General features: G+C 38.6%; 1 protein-coding gene across 1 annotated transcript; it reads right to left on the reverse strand.

The window, feature by feature from the left end:
• Window positions 1–11,399: 11,399 nt before the first annotated feature.
• Window positions 11,400–13,052, reverse strand: LOC143879114 (uncharacterized). The gene has a single exon (XM_077381299.1). The coding sequence runs from the start codon at window positions 13,050–13,052 to the stop codon at window positions 11,400–11,402; it is 1,653 nt and encodes a 550-aa protein (XP_077237414.1).
• Between the last annotated feature and the right edge of the window lie 8,178 nt (window positions 13,053–21,230).

Below are 21,230 nucleotides of genomic sequence, written 5' to 3' on the forward strand. Positions count from 1 at the left end.
TAATTATCTATGCTTCAGCAACTTTATGGTTGAAATCAGCAGCAACTATGAATGAGTTATCTAACATCTGTAATTTTAGCATTAGCTATGTTGACATACTTATTCTATCTTAGCTCATATTTTCATTATATGTGAAAGAGTTACCCTGTTTTTTTTTTAATCATAACATTTTTCTCACAAACAGATTTTCTCATCAACTTGCTTTTGAGAGACATTTTAATGTTTGATCTTTGGAATATGTTTTAGTTGTTGATGACCAATAAAAAAAGAAGAAGAAGAAGTTCAGTCTCATTTGTACCTTGATTTGTAGTAATTTCATAAGTTAAAGTGTTCACCATGGTTATTAATTATGATTCCATTACTATTGTCAATTGATTATTTGGAGCCATGAAAAGTGCAGAATTAGATTAAAAGGGTCTAGTATAATGTTTTCAATGTGGCATTCTTTCTATGCTTTCTCTTCGCTGAATGTAATTTGCTTCTTTTGTTTCAGTTCATTTTATTTTATTTTATTTAAAAAACAAGAAGAAGAAGAAGAGAAAGCACCAGCTGAACTTGTTTTACTTATCTCAACTGACTTTCATTATTTTATTTATTAAAATTTTTTTTTTTGTAGTTGCATTTTGTGATGGCTCTGTAACTCAAGCAAGTTTTGGGAATTGTTTTGAATATTAGATGTTCATTCCAATGCTAGGTAGTGAGAAGATTTATTAATTATACTTCCTCGTCAGTTCATGGTTTGAATAAGTTAAGGTATATTATAATTCCTTTGTTATCGCATCTTTTTATAGAGCATGTTAACAAGACATATGTACGTCATTGAAGTAATCCAAGCCATTTATTTCTTTGTCTCAAATCAAGATAGAGCACTCTCAGCAAACCTTCTTTATAAGACAATTTTTTTCGGATCTCTTGGAATTTAAACCACATGACACAGTAGTAAGGCCAGTTTAGTGCTAATGAAATAATCAAAGCAAGGGGGTATCAAAATTGGTTTCCCTATACGAGACTCATTGGGAATAGATACTATCATGCACAAACTTGTTAGAGATAAGACAGATGGATTGTAGTTGTCTTTGGATTTCAATTCATATATGATGAGACTCATTTATATATACGTATATATGTACATATGTGTGTCGTGAATCTCATGATGTTCAGGAATTGGCATTATTTCGTTATGAGAATAGCATTATTTACTTTTTTTTTTAATAAATAACCTTCAAGGTAATTTCACATGAGAGCATGATTAAAATGGTTAGAAGAAGAATTCCATTTCAGATTGTAATCTGTTCTATATATCGATGAGATCAGAGCATGAGTAGTTTCCTTTTAGAATTGATTTCTAGCAGCCTTATACTCTCATATATTGATTGAAAACAACATAGTTCTAATTGAAAAAACTTCAATGCCCCCTATAACTTGTTTAACCTATCTAAGGTCTACACATCCAAACTTCATTTTCGTGATTTTCTGAAGTTCAGTTCCCTGTATATGTCACATCTCTACCATCGGCTATCTATTGAGCATATATAATGAACTGTTCTGAAGATCATTATTTTAATCATATAGTAATGGCTGACATCTCGATTTCTTTCATCTTACTAATGGCACTCTTTCTATGATCGTGGTATATTTTTTGTAATTGATTTTAGAAATTTCTTTTTATTCTTAAAGAGACATTTGTGAGGCCAAAAGATAAGTAAAACAGCGAGAACCCATAAGAAAATGTGCTTTTCCTTCTCTATTTGTATAGTTCATTTTTATTAGTTGACTCTATGAGTTTTTGAATTATGTTCTTTATGCTTCTTAAATTTAAATAGTAGTCACTATTGTTTGGTGCATCTTCCATAGCTTAAGAGTATGATGTTATCTTTGTCTTGGATTTTGAGTTCACCCATGTACCCTTAGTATAACACGGATTAAATGTCCTGTCTTTCTGAAAAATTGAATTTATTATATTTCTTTATATTAAACTTGATAGTATGAAAGAATGTTCATTCGAATACATATGATGTGTGATTAATGAATTGTGACGTATGTTTTTGTACGCTTGAGTGAACCTTATGGAATGCACAATCGCATATTTAATATTGCATAATTGAATTAATTCATTAACTCTACTTACTTGATAATCGTTTTAGTCATTTCATGAATGATCTGTACTAGATAAGTGTCATTATCTGAATAATCTTATTAATCCTGCGATTTTATGATTATCTTGCATTTTTTTTAGGAATTATCTATGGGCTTTGTGTTTTAAAAGAATGGTTTCATAAGTATTGTGACTTAAGTGTGATATTATTTTTCTGTCATCGCAAGGGCGATGGAGGAGTTATCCCAAGCCCATCTTTTAGGGAGACCTACTTGGTCCGTGTAGTATCCCTCTTTCTTTTGTCTTTTATAAAGACAGCCTCAAGTCCTTAGATCCTTCCTAGATCCTTCCATTAATCGCAAGGGCGATGAAGGCGATAACCCAAGCCCATCCTTAGAGGGATTTATTAGATCATGATAGTACCCTCTCCCCTCTTCTTTCCTCTTATTTAGGTAAGGAATCCTCAGTCTTTTAGATACCCTGAAACCTTTAGTTCTTCATTACAAAGGCAATGAAAGAGTTATCTAGAGCCTTTTTAGGGAGACAAGCTATGTCTCAGCATGAAATGTCTTACCCTGTTAGGAGACATGCTTTGTCTCATAGAAATTCACACTCTTTTAGAGAGACATGCTTTGTCTCGTAGAAAAGCTTACCCTCAGGGAGACGGGCTATGTCTCATGCAAAGAAAGTTATATCCTTTAGAGACAAGCTTTGTCTCATTAGTGAATCCATCCCTAGGAGACATGCCATGTCTCGTTAGCACATCTCTTAGAGTTACTAGTTTCAGAACCAGTCTTTTAACATAGGAGTCTGTCTTTAGCCAGAGAGTCAGTCTTCCAGGAGTCTGTCCTATCATCATAGGGGTTAGGAGTTTGTCCAGCCTCTCATCAAGTCATGTGATTTTTTATTCACTCCTGCAAGGTATAGGATGCTGTCCAACCCTTGTAGAGATGTGATTCCATCCAGCCCTCCCCGCAAAGCATAGGATGCTGTCCAACCTTTGCGGGATATCAGGAGTCTATCCTACCCTTATGATGATAGAATTCTGTCCTCTTGTGTCAAAAACTCAAAAAAACATTCAAAAATTTCAAAAAAGTCAAAACATTTCAAAATCCAAAAAAATCTCAAAAGTCTTTAGTCATTAGGAGTAGTTAGGAAAGTCTGTTTCCGAACTACGTTGGCTTGATCCCTTTCCACGGGGTACGTAGTGCAGCTTGGGATTCATATCCCAAATCCAGCCAAACCCTTAAAAATAAACATTTCAAAATCTCCAAAAATACAAAATTCTTCAAAACCTTTTCAAAAAGATCTTCTCCTAGAGTTAGGAGTCTGTCCTAGCCGTTTGGGGTGTTTGAGAGTTAGGAGTCTGTCCTGTTTGTGTTGATATGCTGTGTCTTGTCATGTGAGTGTCCCTAGAGTTAGGAGGCCTCGAGTCCTGGTCGGTTAGACATTTAATAGAATCGATGGCTAGACTAGGAAGCATATAGTCAGCCCATGGTTTTCTTTATGACGCACAGCCTAGTTACATATAGGATGTAGGGCCCACCTGCATTAGCTTAAGGCTAATCAACTTGCATTAGTTAGGGCATATAGAGAGTCCTAAAAATTACAATTTACTTGAATTTAAGCAATCGAACAAAAAACCTTAAAAATCAGTCGAGTCTAGTGGATCGAGTCTAGGATAGCGGTTCTAGATGGTTAGGCATCGTAGTTAGAATAGGTCATTGAACTACGTTGATTCTGATTCTTCCCGAGGCCGGAATACGTAGAGTAGCTGGGGTGGACGGCCATCTTGGTCCGAGTCAAGTATTGCATTAGAGTTTTAGGATTCGTCTTGTCGAGTCGTGTATAGAATTGAATTGTGTTGTGTGTTTTGCTGTGTTTTCTTACTTCCATGTACAGACCCTATACCTTTAGCTGTAGCATGCATGTGCTTGCACACCAAAACTTAGACACCAATTAGGTATGACATTCATAACCTAGCTATTCTTAGGCAACACTACTTTCATCTATTTTGTGTGTACTTATTAATCATCTCTGAGACATGCATGATTAGGTAGACGTCTTCTCGGAGATATTCGTTCCCATTTCATATGACTTTCGCCCAAAACTCTTCAAAATCAATAAGTAAATGGCATAAGAGACCAGGTGTTTACACTTGGGCGGATGAGGTGCTCTTCGGACCTTCAAAATTCGTAACCAGGCACGAACCTTCTTTTATATCTCTGATTACCCGTTGCAACAGAGCATAGTATGGGATCCAGGGCCCACTTCCTTGGATGGCGACTCTTCTTTGTTTAAGGTACGCCTCGAATCACGGCTAGTTCCCGAATCGAGAGGTATCTCACCTTATATCGCCACTCATGCTGTGAGAGGCATTCCTTTTGAGAGTTCCTTGGTAGAGCTCTCCATTCAAGTGGATGATCTGTAGAGAGATACTTCGTAGTGTGGGGGCTCATCCCCCGCCTCTCTCGGATCGGGGTCCACACCCGCAGTGAGAGAAAAGCTGCAACCCATCGTGCACGCGAAGCTAAAATTGACACTGAGAATTTAGAGCGTCGCATGCATGAGTCAGATTTGCAGAGCCGCTCTACTACTTCATCCTTCTTACCCGTTGCTGATATTCTTACGGGTCCAGATGCTAGTATTGATGAGATCATTGATGTTGAGCCTTTGACTCCATCACATTCAGACTCTGAGATGGACGATCCAGAGTTAGAAACTCAGTTGATTGCTGATATCAACATCGTTTCATTGATGATTCTGAGATTTATGCTGCACCGATTGCCGATCATCTAGAGAGTGAGCTTCACTCTTCTGAGGTTCATATTGTGGCAGATCCATGTGAGGTTGTTCCACTGACAGATTTGACTGAATGTGGACTCCGATCCTGAGGAAGTTGGCGAGAATACCAGATCCACGTCAATCCTCTAAGATCTACACACATGAAAGAGACCTCTACCAAGGAACTCTCGAAAGAGTGCCCTCACAGCATGAGTGACGATGTAAAATGAGATACATCTTGATTCGGGGACTGGCCCAGATTCAAGATGTACTTAAAATAAAGAAGAGTTGTCATCCAAGGAAGTAGGCCCTGGATCCCATACTATACTCTGTTACAACGGATAACCAGAGATACAAAAGTCTGTGCCTGATGATGAATGGGGAAGGCGTTAGGCGCCCCCAATTCGCCCAAGTGTAAACACTCGGTCTCTTATGCCATTTATTTATTAACTTTGAAGAATTTTGGGCAAAAATCATATGAAATAAGAACGGATATCCTCGAGAAGACGTCTACCTAAGCATGCATGTCTCGGGGATAGGCAAAAGAAAAATAAACATTTAGGTCCTAAGAAGAGTTGATATCAATGTCATATGTCATTGGAATGAACACTAGAATCCAACGTCTCTTAGAGAGGAGTAGAAGACTAATGCTTATTAAATATAAGATAACCCTGCTACCTAACTCCATACATCATGTCAAACATCAATGCCTAAAGAGAGTTGATACCAGTATCATCTGTCTTTAGAATGAACACTAGAATCCGCTGTCTCATAAAGAGGCGTAGAAAACTAGTATCGATCCGATAACAAATAACCATGTTACCAATCTCTATCAATCATATCTAATCCTAACACAACGCATCTAAGAAAGCTGTAAACATACACATGCACGTGTATACCTAAAGAGACAAACCTGCACAGTGAACAAACGTCACTAGATGATAGCAAAAGTAGTAATCAACAATAATAAAGAACTATTGCTAAGCATGTGAGAACTACAGCTAAACATGTAAGAGCTACAACTAAGCATGTAAGAGCTACAGCTAAGCATGTGAGAGCTACAACTATGCATATGAGAGCTACAACTAAGCATATGAATCATGTAAAGAAAGTGTCACTCAACATGTCAGAGAGAAGCACACTAACATGTCCCTATATAATGAGTAACAAGCCACACAACCAAAATCACACAAAGGATATATCAAAAGGGAGAAAACACTAAAACATACAATCCAATACTAGACTACAAATCCCAATGACTTTAGGACAATAAATCCTAAGACTTAATGTGAAGTTTGACTCGGACTAGGATGGCCATCCCGGCTGCTCTACGTAACCCTGCCTCGGGAAGAATCAGAGACAACGTAGTTCGGTGACCTATTCTAAACTACGATATCTAACCATCTAAGACCGTTATCCTAGACTCGATCAACTAGACCCGACTGGTTTTTAAAGCTTTTTGTGCAATTATTTAAGTTCAAGTGAATTGTAACTTTTTAGGACTCCCTATATGCCCTAACTAATGCAAGTTAGCCCTAAATTAATGCAGGTGGGCCCTGCATCCTATGTACAACTAGGCTGATGTCCTAAGAAAAACAATGGGCTAACTAAGTGCATCATAATCTAGCCATCGGCTTGACTGAGTGTCTAACCGACCACGACTCGTGGCCTCTTAACTCTAGGGACACTCACACGACAAGACACACAAAGTATCAACATAACCAGGACAGACTCTTAACTCTAAGACACCCCAAATATCTAGGACAGACTCCTAACTCTAGGGGAAGATCTTTTCGAAAACCAGTGTAAAAGATTTGTTTGAAGAATTTTTTTATTTTTGAATAATTTGAACATGTTTATTTTGAAAGGTTTGACTAGACCTGGGATAAGGATCCCAAGCTGCCTACATACCTCGTGGAAGATGATCAAGCTAACGTAGTTCGGAAACAGACTCTCCTAACTATTCTCCTAACGACTCATGACTTTTTAAATGTTTTGAATTTTTCTAATTTTTTTATTCTCATATCTATCAAGTGTTTTTATTGTTTTGAAATGTTTCAATATTTTTGTTTCTTTAAAGTTTTCCAATATTTTTTGAATTTTTAAAGAGTTTTCACCTTTTTAGCCAAAGGGAACCCATATGTCTGCACCCCGTGATCCACAGCATGGAAGAGTGTCAGTGCTAAGGGCTGAATCCCTACAGTTAAAAAGGGAACTCCTACATAAAGACAGACTCATAAAAAATGGATAGATTCCTAACATATATAAGGGCAGGACAGACTCAGAAGATTTGCAAAGGTTGGACAGAATCCTATACTTTGCAAGGGTTGGACAGAATCCCATGACTTGATGAAAGGTTGTACAGAATCCTAGCTCCCTATGACGATAGGACAGATTCCTGAAAGACTGGCTCTCTGGCTAAGGACAGACTCCTATACTAATGGACTGACTCCTAAACTAAGGGGCTGACTCCTAATGTATAACCCTAAGGGAAGTGCTAATAGGACAAAACATGTCTTCTAGGAAGAGAAGAAAGCATTATCACTAATGAGACAGTGCCTGTCTCCTATGAAGGGCTCCAAGTAACATTATCATCACCCTTGCGATGATAAGTAGGGATAGGGCAACTAACAGACCAATTTGGTCTTCAACTAAAAAGGAGTGCAACTTGTGAGACTTGGATAGTCTTCTAAAGGGTAGACTCATTAATGAGACAAAACCTGTATTCAAAAGGGTATGACCTTTTCTTCATGAGACATATCCTGTCTCCTAATAGGGGGCTCTAGATGACTCTTTCATTGACCTTGCAATGAGGAGAACTAATGGTTTCAAGGTTCTTGTCTAAAAGACTGGGTTAGTTTTATAACAAAAAGAGGCGAGAGCTACTTGGACCGAGCAAGTCCCCTAAGGATGGGCTTGGGCTAACACCTTCATCGCTCTGTATAATGAATGAAAGATTCTATGGTTTAAACACGTCTAAAAGACTTCACAAGTCTTCTAAATGAGAGAGGGGAGAGCTACTCGGACTAAACAAGTCCCCTAAGGATGGGCTTGGGCTAACACCTTCATCGCTCTTTGCAATGAAGGAAGGATTCTATGGTTTAAACAAGTCTAAAAAACTTAACAAGTCTTCTAAATGAGAGAGGAGAGAGCTACTCAAACTAAACAAGCCCCCTAAGGATGGGCTTGGACTAACGCCTTCATCTCCCACTAGGCTAAGCAAGAATCAAGCATCAAAAGCACGCATTTGCATTCTACATGAAAGCTGAAAATTTGTATTTAAAATTACACTATCCAAATGACAAAATTAGTATAAGTGATACACATCAAAGTTGTAGGGGACACATCAGGAAACATTTGATTAGTTATTTACTTTTTCTAGTTCTGGCCGGAAGGGGCCGAAAAATGACCATCTCAGGGCAAATTTGAGATTTCAATTCTGCAGTTTTGCTTATCAAAAGTTCTGATTTGATTTTGCAAAACTGAGGATCAAAAATACATTTTCAAGAAAAGTATTCAACTACAAAGTTTTAGAAAATTGATCAAATAAAATTTTCTCCGTTGACAATTTTGGCTGGGTCTTGCTGGAAGTGGCCGAAAAACAACCATTTCCGATCAAGTCCAAATCTGAAAATGTAGTGTTTTTTACTGACATCTTAAAAGTAGCATAAATTTTTTATTTTTCATCGTTACGAGGATGTCAAATCAAAGATCTCGGAAAAATCTACAACTTCCGTGTGTATCACTTTTGCTAGATCTAACCAGATTTTAGTGAAAATTTTAAAATAAAATCTGGACAACATGTAATCAACGCAATTTCATGACATTTCACATCAAAACTTCATTCAAACACAAGATCTATGGGAATTTGACACAAATATATGATAATACATGCTGATTAAGCTTAAATCTAACCATGTTAGTTTCAGTTTTGAAGATCTTTAAGAAATTCTCACAAAAAATGCATAGATTCACCATTTTTCAAGCTTTTTCATGAAATCTCACATTAAAAGGCATCCGAACATTAGATCTATGGGAATTTCATTCAACTTTATGATGAAACATGTTATTTAAACCTATATCTACCAATTTTATCATCAGATTTTAAATCTTCCACCGATTTTCACAAAAACACACATAGATTTACCATTTTGCATCGAATTTTGAGCTGAGATCTTAAAATTGGCATAACTTCTTCGTTTCTTGGCTGATTTTGGGCCATTATACGCCAAATCGAAGATCTCAACGAGCTCTACACCTTTACATGAGAAATTTAGATGAATTATAAAAAATGGATGAAAATGGTAAAAATGAGGCTGGACAGCACCTAGTTTTTATATTTTCACATTGAAATTCAACTATAACTCAAAATCTGAGGTGAATTGCTTTAGATCTTTATATGAGACATATTTTGATATATTTTAGCCCTAGGTTGCTAGATCTAACCATTTTTAGGCATTTTCCACATAGAATTTCCAATTTAGGTTAGATTTTTAAAGAAAACTCAAAATCTACTAACCTTGTGCTCTTCTCTTAGATCTCTCCTTGAAAGCTTCTTATCCTCCTTCTTTCTCTCTTTAGATCTTCTTCTTTCGCAAGAATTCTCTCTCTGTCGCAATGGATAACCAGAGATACAAAAGTTTGTGCCTGATGACGAATGGGGAAGGTGTTAGGCGCCCCCAATTCGCCCGACTGTAAACACTAGGTCTCTTAGGCATTTTCCACATAAATTTCCCATTTTATGTTAGATTTTCAAAGGAAACTCAAAATCTACTAACCTTGTGCTCGTCTCTTGGATCTCTCCTTGAAAGCTTTTTCTCATCCTTCTTTATCTCTCTAGATCTCCTTCTTTCTCTCTCTCGATCTCATATTTTTTTCTAGAATTCTCTCTCTAAATCTCTTTCTTTCTCTCTCTAGAAAGCTCTCTCTCCCTCTCTCTAAAATTAAATTAAGAGCCCTAATTTTTTTTCAAATGAGAGCTCAAAAGGCTCTATTTATAGAGTTTTTCCTTAATTTTTGTCCCCCATTAGTTTATGGACAACCCCTTTTCAAAAATTTTGCTTTGGTTTTGGTTGGAAAATGGTAGTCTAGGGAGAAAAATTTAAGTAAAAAATTAACATAATGTTTTCCCCTTCTATTACCCTAAGACACCCCTCCAATGCGTTTTACATTTGATTTTGTTGAAAATGGGTGGTCTCGGGAAGAAACTGGGTAAAAAATTAGAGTGAGATCATTCACCCCCCTTTAAAGGTAGCTTACATCCTAAGCTAAGTTTTCTTAGTGTAATTAACTAAATCACCCCCCTTTTCATTCTAGTGTAAAAGCTACCTGGTTAATGACTAATACACTCCCCTGTTTACACTATGCTTCTAATTACACTCGTCTTATTTGGCATTTTTCATCCGATTTCGACGAAATTTTGCAGGGACTTAACTGGGACCCTGACCTACCTTAAGATGTAATTTGGGGCTTTAAAACATTAGTTTGACGGGGTTTTTTATTAGAACTCGGCTACTTAGGGTTCGATCAAAATAAGGTGTCTACACCGAGCACCGTCATGATTCAGCGGTGAGTGCCTTGTTTGATGAGCCATTACTTGAGATGGATATTCGAGAGCATATTGTTGAGGATTGCACTATCTTTGAGCCAGTTGAAAAGATTGTCGAGATTTGTGCTGACACAGAGGAGCTTGTTACTCAGATTGATCAGGAGGATTGCCCGCTTGATATCATTATGCCAGATACGATTCTAGGAGAGGACTTTATTGTTGATTCTATTGCGCCAGATGTGATACCAGCGGATCATGACCTTATTGAGGCTAGTCATGGATTGGTACTGCCCATAGCTATTATGCCGATCCCACCGATCCAGGAGGAGTACGTTGATATATTTCCAGCCAGTTTGCTTCTTCAGCGTGAGTTGCGTTATTATGATTCTACATGGGTGATTTCTTCACTCTCATTCCATCGGCATTTCACGATTATCATGCGCATTATACATGAGAGAGTTTGATGTGTTATTACTGCTATTGCTCGAGTTGCTCATCTACATATTTGATCCAGGCAGACTAGAACTCGAGGGAGAGTTCTTTTCAAGCAGGGGAGAATGATGCAGATATTAGGATTTATTTCTTCATTATTTAGTTTCTAGTATTTTTATTTTCATGTTATTAGTTTCTAGGATTTTATTTTCCATGTTATTTTAGGAATTCTTATTTTAGTAGGTTTCTATCTTTTAGGTTGTTTATTTGCCTATATATAGGCTTCTTTACAGCTTTTAAAAAAACTTTTGATGATTATTGATATTGAATAAAGATTCTTCTCCCTCTACTTCTGGTTTTCTTCTTCTCTTCTGATTTCTTCTCTTCTCTCCCTAAATTCATATTTTCTTCTGGTTATTTTCATCTCTTCTTCCCCTATTCTTCTAATTCTATCCCCTTTCGTCTATTTCTCTCCCCTTTCCTCAATTTTTCTTCACGGTGTTGCATCAATTTGGTATCAGAGCTTTTCTTTGTAAGATCCTACATCAGAAACAAGTGGTTGTCCACATCTCTGCTGTAAATCAATATATCATCGAAGTATACCACCACAAAACCACCAATAAATGGTCTAAGAACCTCATTCATGATCCTCATAAAAGTACTAGGTGCATTCGTCAAGCCGAATGGCATAACTAGCAACTCAAAGATGCCTTCTCGCGTCTTGAACGCGGTTTTCCATTCATCACCGGGCCTTATTCTAATTTGGTGATAACCACTCTTTAGATCCACTTTAGAGAACACATTTGCACCACTTAGTTGATCGAGCATATCATCTAGCCTTGGAATCGGAAATCGGTACTTTACCGTTATGCGATTGATAGCTCTACTATCGATGCACATGAGCCAAGTGCCATCTTTCTTTGGGAGAAAGAGTGCCGGAACAACGCATGGGCTGGTGCTCTCTCTAATGAAACCTTTGTCAAGCAATTCCTCCACTTTACGACGCAATTCTTCATGTTCTTTGTGACTCATACAGTAATGTGGCCGGTTGGGTAAAATAGAACCCGGTTGCAACTCAATTTCATGTTGAACCTTTCTCATAGGAGACAATTGGTTAGGAAGCTCATCTATAAATACAACTGAAAACTCCTTTAAAAGAGGCTTGACAGCTTGTGGAACCTCTTTTACTTCATCACAAATCAGTCCTCTAGCAACCAATGCAAATACTACATCATCGGTGCCTTCTTGGAGTTCTTCTTCTAGCCCAATTCTTGACAAAGTAAGTATGCCTTTCTTTTTCTCATCTTGCTTCCTCTCTTCTTTCTTCTTTTCACACTTAGATGGCAGCAACACAAACTTCTTCTTCTTTATAAAGAAGGTATAGGTGTTAGAGAACCTGTTATGCATGGCTTTCCTATCGTATTGCCAAGGTAGGCCCAATAGGAGATGACAAGCGTCCATTCTAACAACATCACACCAAACTTCATCTTTGTAGGCATTCCCAACTAAAAAAGCAACCAAACAACGGGTAGAAACCTTCACCTCGTTTGAATTGTTGAGCCAAGCTAACTTGTATGGGTGAGGATGGGAGGCTTCTTGCAATCCTAGATGTTGGACTGCATTACTTGCTACAACATTCTCACAACTTCCCAAATCTATAATGACCTCGCAAAGTAGTCCATTAATGGTACATCGGGTGGAAAATATGTTGTGACGGAGCCAATCTTCTTCCTTGAGCTTAGGAGTCAAATAAAGTCGTCGAGACACCAAACATTGGCCAATACTATCCTCTTCCGAAATATATATCTCATCTGCTTCTTCATACCCTTCTTGCTCTTGTGGATCTTCACATTCATCATCCATAGCTGTATCCTCATGAACATACATCTGCTGTTTTTGTTTTGGACAGCCCCTAAGGTAGTGTCCAGGTGTACCAAAACCATGGCCTCTCACGGGTGGCCTAGAGATGGAAATTTGACCTTGTGCTCCTTGTGTAGCTTGTTGAGAGCGAGTGACCGGCCTATTTGGATATAGAGCAGCAGTAGGGACTGTGTTTTGTGGCTTGGGAGGAGCGTGAGACGAAGAAGCTCCTTGACCCATAGGCCGTGTAGTAGCTCTATAACCCGTGTCTTTTGTTCCGGTTCGATATGATGCCTTCTTTTGTGATTCTTCCATCAATATTGCCTTAGACATGGCGGAAGGAACCGTAGCAAACTCATGGATTTTTAGAGATTCATATATAGAAGGTCATAAACCTTCCAAATACCTTGTCACCAGTTGCTCTTGTGTTTCCCTAAGTTTATTCCTGTAAACACCCCATTTTGACCAGGCCCTAAAGTCCCCAAAGTAGAGTCGAAGTCTTGAAGTCGAAGAAATTCCCGAAGATTTAGACCCAAATGCGAAGGAAATCCGAAATTTTGTCATCTTGTTGTGCTTATCGACAAGGTTGAAGTTCCCAGGATATGGCTAATTTTCCCGTAAAATTGCGAGCAAAACCGATAAAAATTGCCAAATAAGCTGAGGCAAGTTTGGGTTAGTGCCATTTGCGGAAGGGAAGTGATTTAACCCATTTGGTAGGAACGATGCTCTAACCAACACAATTATGCTGACATCAGCTTAAGATATTTGGTATAAAGGGGGTGTGTCATACAAGAAAGGGAGTGCCAATAATAATTTCATATGCAAAAAAAAAAAAAAAGAGACCAGAAATTAATGCTACCCCTTTTTACCCGAGCCCCCTGTTGTGTGTAAGGAATAGACACAAATTACATTAGAGGGGGCTTTTCGGGGAAAGAAAGGATTGTGAAAATATGATTTCTTTTTTGCCAAGAAAACCGCATCCCGGTTATAAAATGTCGTTTAATTAGGGTTTTAGGGAGGGCTCTCACATTCTCATTGGGAAGAGAATAAAAAAAAATCAAGAGAGAAGAGGCGCCTCTCATTTTCGTTCCAAGCATACAGAGAGGTTTTCTCATTAGCAAGAGAAAACAGAGAGAGAGAGAGAGAGAGAGAGAGAGAGAGAGAGAGAGAGATGCTCCGGTCTCCTCCTCCGGCAAGCTTGCCGGATTCTGGCTAAGCCACCGTCCCTACCACAAGACCCAAACCCATTTTCCTCTTTTCCGATTACCATCTCTGACCACCTCATCCAAACTCCACCTCCCCCGTCCAACCCACATCATTTTTCTCTAAGCTTGTTCCTAAAAATCCACCTCAAAACCCATTTCAACAACCAAACCATTCATCTTCTCCGGCGGTTATCATCGGAATCCGGCCACCCACCTCCAAATCCACCACCACCATTCCCCATAACCATTTTAGATTTTCTAAACCCTTCTCACTATCTCCCACAAATTGCGGAGCCACGTATGTAATAAGGGGGGCAGCTGCCCCCCATGAGTTGAAAAAAAAAACTAAATAAAGTAGATGTTTTAAAAGTTTTGGAAAAGTTTTTCTATGGTTTTCTAGAAAACAACAGTTGAAAACTCGCAAAATATAAAAATAATGTAGGACAATGATACTTTTAGTGGATCATGAGATTGGTTCACTGCATGAGGATAAATTCTCCACTTTTGACGTTTTCCTTTACCTTTGAAACTTAAAGGAAAATGTCAAGGACTCAAGGGGGGTGATTTTATCCATCAAGGGGGAAATTGGGAAAATATCACTGCCCTAAAATAAACCCTAACTTGAAATTCACACTAAAAAATAGAGTTCTTTTTTCCTTTCTCTAGAAACTACTCTCCCCTCCCACTCCCATGGTCCCACCGTCCCAACTCGGCAACTCTCAAGCCGTTCGATTCAACTTCGCCCCTCCTACTCTCATCTAAGAAGTAAAGAAGAAGAATAAGGAGGAGGAGGAGGAGGTAAGGGCAGATTTTTTTTCTTTTTCCTTTAATTTTTTGTATTTCTGAAGACTAAAGCATTTGATTGATGAGATTTACCCTAGATATTTATGATAAAACCCTAGAAATTTACGGAATTGGATGGTAGATCAATGGATGACTGATAGTTTGATTACTTACATTGAAAATGATATATTTTGTAGCATTGATAATGAAACAATCATGCATTGCTTTCAGAACATGATCGACTCGTCGAGGACAACTGTAGTGAGTTTTTCATTAACAACGTAATTTTTTTTTTGGATTAAATATATTATCTTTTTTTGCCCCCCTTATGTATAAATCCTGGCTCCGCCACTGCCTGTACCTCTATTTGGCCGAGACTACTGTCATCTCTGATAATTGTGAGTTGATCCTCCCTCCAAGCCCCTTGAAGAAGAAGGTAATTTCTCTTTTTCTTTGTGTTACAATTTGAATCTCATATTCTAATTGCGTGGTAAGATGATTGCTCTTTGAAAAGCGATGTATGGTTTGGCTTTTGTTTGAAATTTACGGCAATTTTCTCTTGGTGATCACTCGATAGTGTGTGGTTACAATCTTGCTTGGATTCATGGTAGTAATTACAGGGCCTGTAAATACTTAAACCTTTGATTAACATTTGACCATATGTGGTTGTGCTCTGTTTTGAATCGGTACTTGATCTTTCATAATTTGTGGTAATTTACATAGGGTCTATGAGTATTTCATTTTATATGCATTCTTTGATGAGGTTATCATTTCCACTAGAATTCGAGTAATTCCCTCATATTCTAGTTTCATTCCTCCCTTCAATATTCCCCTGAATGATCATTTGATGGTAAATGGTTGCGCTTTTGTTTGGGTTACCTCCTTCGTATAATTGATAACTATGCTCATGTTTAACCATGGGTAAGGCTTGTAGCAAATTGTCATTCTTCCTTATTGATCACTTGAGCATAGTAGTTATTGGTGGGTGTTTATGTGTTGTGGATCATAATCGAATTGACATTTCAGGATTCATAGCCATCAAGGTATACTCTAAGTTTTAATTATGCACGCCATTGTAGTCATCGAGCATAAGTAGTGTTGGGGTGACTTGAAACCCTTGACTTAATTGGGTAGAGGGAATGATTTGTAGAAGGATATCCATGTGTCCATGCTCATTTGGTGTGTTAATTTGCTCATTGGATGTGTAACCTGTTGACTTCTTTTCTCACCTAAAGAATGCTCCTTAGTTTCAGCCCATTGGAATATCATTTCCATTCTCAAATGGCCCATGGGAATTTAATTTTCATTCCCAAACACCTCTCGGAATATGATTTCCATTCTCAAATAGCCCGTGGGAATTTAATTTTCGTTCCCAAACACCTCTCGGAATATCATTTCCATTCTCAAATGGCCCATGGGAATTTAATTTTCGTTCCCAAACACCTCTCGGAATATGATTTCCATTCTCAAATGGCCCATGGGAATTTAGTTTTCATTCCCAAACACCTCTCGGAATATGATTTCCATTCTCAAATGGCCCATGGTAATTTAGTTTTCGTTCCCAAACACCTCTTCGGAATATGATTTCCATTCTCAAATAGCCCATGGGAATTTAGTTTTCGTTCCCAAACACCTCTCAGAATATGATTTCCACTCTCAAATGGCCCATGGGAATTTAATTTTCATTCCCAAACACACCTCGGAATATGATTTCCATTCTCAAATAGCCCATGGGAATTTAATTTTCCTTCCCAAACACCTCTCGGAATATCATTTCCATTCTCAAATAGCCCATGGGAATTTAGTTTTCGTTCCCAAACACCTCTCGGAATATCATTTCCATTCTCAAATGGCCCATGGGAATTTAATTTTCGTTCCCAAACACCTCTCGGAATATCATTTCCATTCTCAAATGGCCCATGGGAATTTAATTTTCATTCCCAAACACCTCTCGGAATATCATTTCCATTCTCAAATAGCCAATGGGAATTTAATTTTCGTTCCCAAATACCTCTCGGAATATGATTTCCATTCTCAAATAGCCCATGGGAATTTAGTTTTCGTTCCAAAACACCTCTCGGAATATCATTTCCATTCTCAAATGGCCCATTGGAATTTAATTTTCGTTCCCAAACACCTCTCGGAATATGATTTTCATTCTCAAATAGCCCATGGTAATTTAGCTTTCATTCCCACACACCCCTCGGAATATGACTTACATTCTCAAATGGCCCATGGGAATTTAGTTTTCATTCCCAAAGACATCTCGGAATATGATTTCCATTCTCAAATAGCCCATGGGAATTTAGTTTTCGTTCCCAAACACCTCTCGGAATATGATTTCTATTCTCAAATAGCTTCATTGAAATATTAGAGTTTTGTAAATTTAGCTCATTGTGCTCAATTTGATTGTAAATTGGATATCCCTTGTGTGAGCTTTGTAGAAAAAAATGTCAGAACTTATTTCCTGTGTCAATTGAATCATTCATGCTTTGTAGTTTTACCTTGATTTATAAAATCACAATGTTCTGTAGAGATGCCATGATTCATAATAGCCATGATTCAAAAATTGAACATAACCCGTTAGATTTGGAGCCTCTTTGTAAGTTATATACAATTTGTTGATTTTGGAATCGTAGCTGATTGAATATAATTTGTTGAATTCAAAATTCTTCACAATTGCATATAATCAGTTGACTTTATATCACATAGCTGTAGGAATTTTAGAATGAGAGGTAATAGATGAGTCGGATCCTTAGATGAATGAGCTTAATACTATTTTTATCACATATTTAGGGTCAGTAGTTATGTTCAGGATGACTCTGTGTGTTGTCATTGCTAAATTTTAAGCTATGAAATCATGAATAAATGTGTATGTGCCGCTGCATTTATATATTTGAGAAGATTGCACTAGTCCAGTCTCTTGAGTCTTATAACCATTGTCAGTACTAATCCTTTGATGATAAGTTATGATCGTCTTGTATCTTTGTCTTGGTTATCATTGAGTCTTGGTCCTTTGCTTGTTTACCTCGCCTTCTTATGGTTTAGGGAGTCAGTCCTAACCCTTTTAGGGAGTCGGCCCTAACCCTTAGGAAACCATCCTACCTTTTGGAAGTCACCCCTACCTCTAGAGTTAGGAATATGTCCTATCTTTAAAGGTCTCGCCCTGGGAGTCTGTACCACCCCTAAAGTTAGGAATCTGTCATGTCTTTAGGGGTTTTCCAACCTTCAGAAATGTCCTTTCGTCATAGAGCCTTAGGAATTTGTCCACTAGTTTAGGAATCAGCCTTTTCAAGTCAATAACCCCTTCCCTTCCTGCCTTAGAGTTTTCGCAGGTTAAGGAATTTCTTCCTCTTTAGAGTCTGTCATAGAGAGTTTAGGAGTCTGTCTTACCATTTTAGAGTTTAGGAGTCTGTCCTACCCTTGTGGAGTTTAGGAGTCTGTCCTACCCTTTTAAAGTTTAGGAGTCTGTCCTACCCTTTTAAAGTTTATGAGTATGTCCTACCTCTATAGAATATAGGAGTCTGTCCAACTTTCATAGAGTTTAGGATTCCGTCCTTCCATCTTTCAGAGTCAGTCTTTACATGTTCCTAGGTTTTGTAGTTTAGAAAGGTTTCGAACTACTGATGGCTTGATGCTTAGCTGAGGGGTATGTAGGGAGCTCAGGATTGCAGCTGGCATCCTGAGTTCAGTCACAACTTCGAAAACTTCCATAACTTCAAAACCTTTCAAACCTTCCAAAAATACAAAAATTCTTTGAAAATAACCTTACAAACCATTTTCAAAAAGATCTTCCCATAGAGTTAGGAGTCTGTCCTAGACGTTTGGGGTATCTTAGAGTTAGGAATTTGTCCTATTTGTATTGATATGCTGTGTCTTGTCGTGTGAGTGTCCCTAGAGTTAGAAGGCCTCAAGTCGTGGTCGGTTAGACACTTAGTCGAGCCGATGGCTAGACTAGAATGCGCTTAGTTAGCCCATGATTTTCTTTAGGACGTACAGCCTAGTCACACATAGGATGTAGGGCCCACCTGCATTAATTTAAGGCAAAGCTTGTATTAGTTAGGACATATAGGGAGTCCTAAAAATTACAATTCACTCGAACTTAAGTAATAGCAAGAAGCTTTAAAAACTAGTCGAGTCTAGTTGATCGAGTCTACGATAGCGGTCCTTGAGGGTTAGGCATCGTAGTTTAGAATAGGCCGCCGAACTACGTCGACTCTGATTCTTCCAGAGGCCGGGATACGTAGAGCAGCCGGGATGGATGGCGAGTTAAGTATCACATTAGAGTCTAGGGTTTGTCGTGTCGAGTCGTGTTGTGTTGTGTGTTTTGCTGTATTTTCTTACTTTCATGTACAGACCCTATACCTTTAGCTTTAGCATACATGTGTTTGCCCATCAGAACTTAGACACCAATTAGGCATGACACTCATAACCTAGCTATTCATAGGTGGCATGTCTTTGATTCATTTTGTGTGTGCTTATTATTCATCTCCGAGACATGCATGATTAGATAGACGTTATCTCGGGGATATTCGTTCCCATTTCGCATGATTTTCGCCCAAAACTCTTCAAGGTTAATAATAAATGGCATAAGAGACCAGGTGCTTGCACTTGGGCAAATTGGGGGCGCCCAACCCCTTCCCCATTCGTCATCAGGCACGGACCTTTTGTATCTCTGGTTATCTGTTGCGACAAAGCATAGTATGGGATCCAGGGCCTACTTCCTTGGATGGCGACTCTTTATTTATTTAAGGTGCATCTCGAATCTAGGCTAGTCCCCGAATCAAGAGGTATCTCAGTTTACATCGCCACTCATGCTGTGAGGGATACTCTTTCGAGAGTTCCTTGGTGGAGCTCTCCTTCGCGTGGACGATCTAGAGACTTTCTGAGGGCTCGTCCCCCCGCCTCTCTCGGATCGGGGTCCACAATTCCGAGCCACCAACTTGTGGAACTCATCCGTATATTGAAGAACGGTCATATTTCCTTGCACCAATTTTTGAAGCCTATGATAAAAATCTTATTGGTAGTTAAAAGGGAGAGACTCTCGCTTCATTTCCTTTTTGAGTTCAGCCCAAGAGCTAATGGGAGGTTCCTCTAGCTCTCTTCTTCGGTGCTTAGTAGCTTGCCACCAACCGGCAGCCCGTCCTTTGAATCGGAGGGTTACAAGCTGTACTTGCTTGTGGAAAGGCACATCCATGAATTCAAACAACTCTATCTACAACATCAAACCAGTCCAAAACTTCTTCAGCAACCATACTTCCATGAAATTCTGGAATCTCAACTTTTATACCGGATTCCCACTTCCGATCCTCATGTTGTATGTAATATTGTCTAGGGGCTGGTTCATGCGGATAATATTGCCTCGGAGCAGGTTCTTGCCGTGGATAATAGTGCCTATCAGCTGCTTCTTGATGTAGATAATATTACCTAGGAGCTGGCCTTCTCGGCATCCGCACCTCAAGCTCTTCAATCTCCCCATCTTGGAAGTCTGTTTCAGTCGTAGTCCTTGAACTATGATCATGCCACATCACTCTTTCCATTTTCTGCCCAATATTCTGGATTTCAGCCATAAGGTCATCTTGTCACTTTGTACTCTGCATTAAGTGCGTGTTTGGCATACCGTTTAAAACACCGTTTGGCATTTGAAACACCGTTTTGGGGCCAAATGGCCGTTTGGGTGCGCAACCACCGTTTGAAACGCCGTTTGAAACACCGTTTTGAACTCTCAAAACGGCGTTTTGCAAACGGCGGGGGGGGGGGGGGGGGGGGAGGTCCGTTTGCAAAATGCCGTTTTGAACGAAGTTTTTGGGCTGTGAGTTTTTACGTGTTTGCCCTCACCAAAACCACTTTTTATGTATATGCTTGCGATTTTATGCGTTACGTCAAATACCAAAAAAGTGGGGGTGTTAATATCATTCTTGAGGACACAAATTTGTTAAATTGTTAATATTTAATTCAAAACAGGTGGCTGCTGATATCATTATATGATCACTTAATTTTGATTTTTTAAAGACAAAAGAATTAAAAGAAACCCTAGTTTCTTACTTTCTTCATCTACTTTACAAAGTTGCAAACCTTCTCACGCCTCACTGCCTCAGCGCCTCAACTCGTCCGTCAAATCCGGCAAATCCAGCCGTTAAGAAGAAGAAGGAGAAGAACCCCAAAGGTATAGCCATTTTTTTTTTGGCAATGATGTTTAATTTTAGTAGTGTTTGAATGAGATCCTAATGACCTTTTAATATTGGGCCTAATGAGAGAGTAGTTGAGTTACATTGAGGCCAACCAAACAATGCCCTTTTTGGTCATTTTACCACTAAAACTCTGTTTTGGGGCATTTGCAACCAAACACACAATACCTCCGTTTGTCGTTTAATAAGCCGTTTTGATCTGGCCAACCAAACATGAAAACGCCGTTTGGCAAAACACCGTTTTGCAAGACGACGTTTTAAACGCTATTTCAAACGGTACGCCAAACACACCCTAAGAATTCTTCTTGTCTCTTTGCACTTTGCACTAACAAGTC

This window comes from Tasmannia lanceolata, unplaced genomic scaffold, assembly GCF_043159265.1.
Source record: "Tasmannia lanceolata isolate RefF3 unplaced genomic scaffold, GAP_Taslan_0.1 ptg000006l, whole genome shotgun sequence".
Lineage (NCBI taxonomy): Eukaryota > Viridiplantae > Streptophyta > Magnoliopsida > Canellales > Winteraceae > Tasmannia > Tasmannia lanceolata.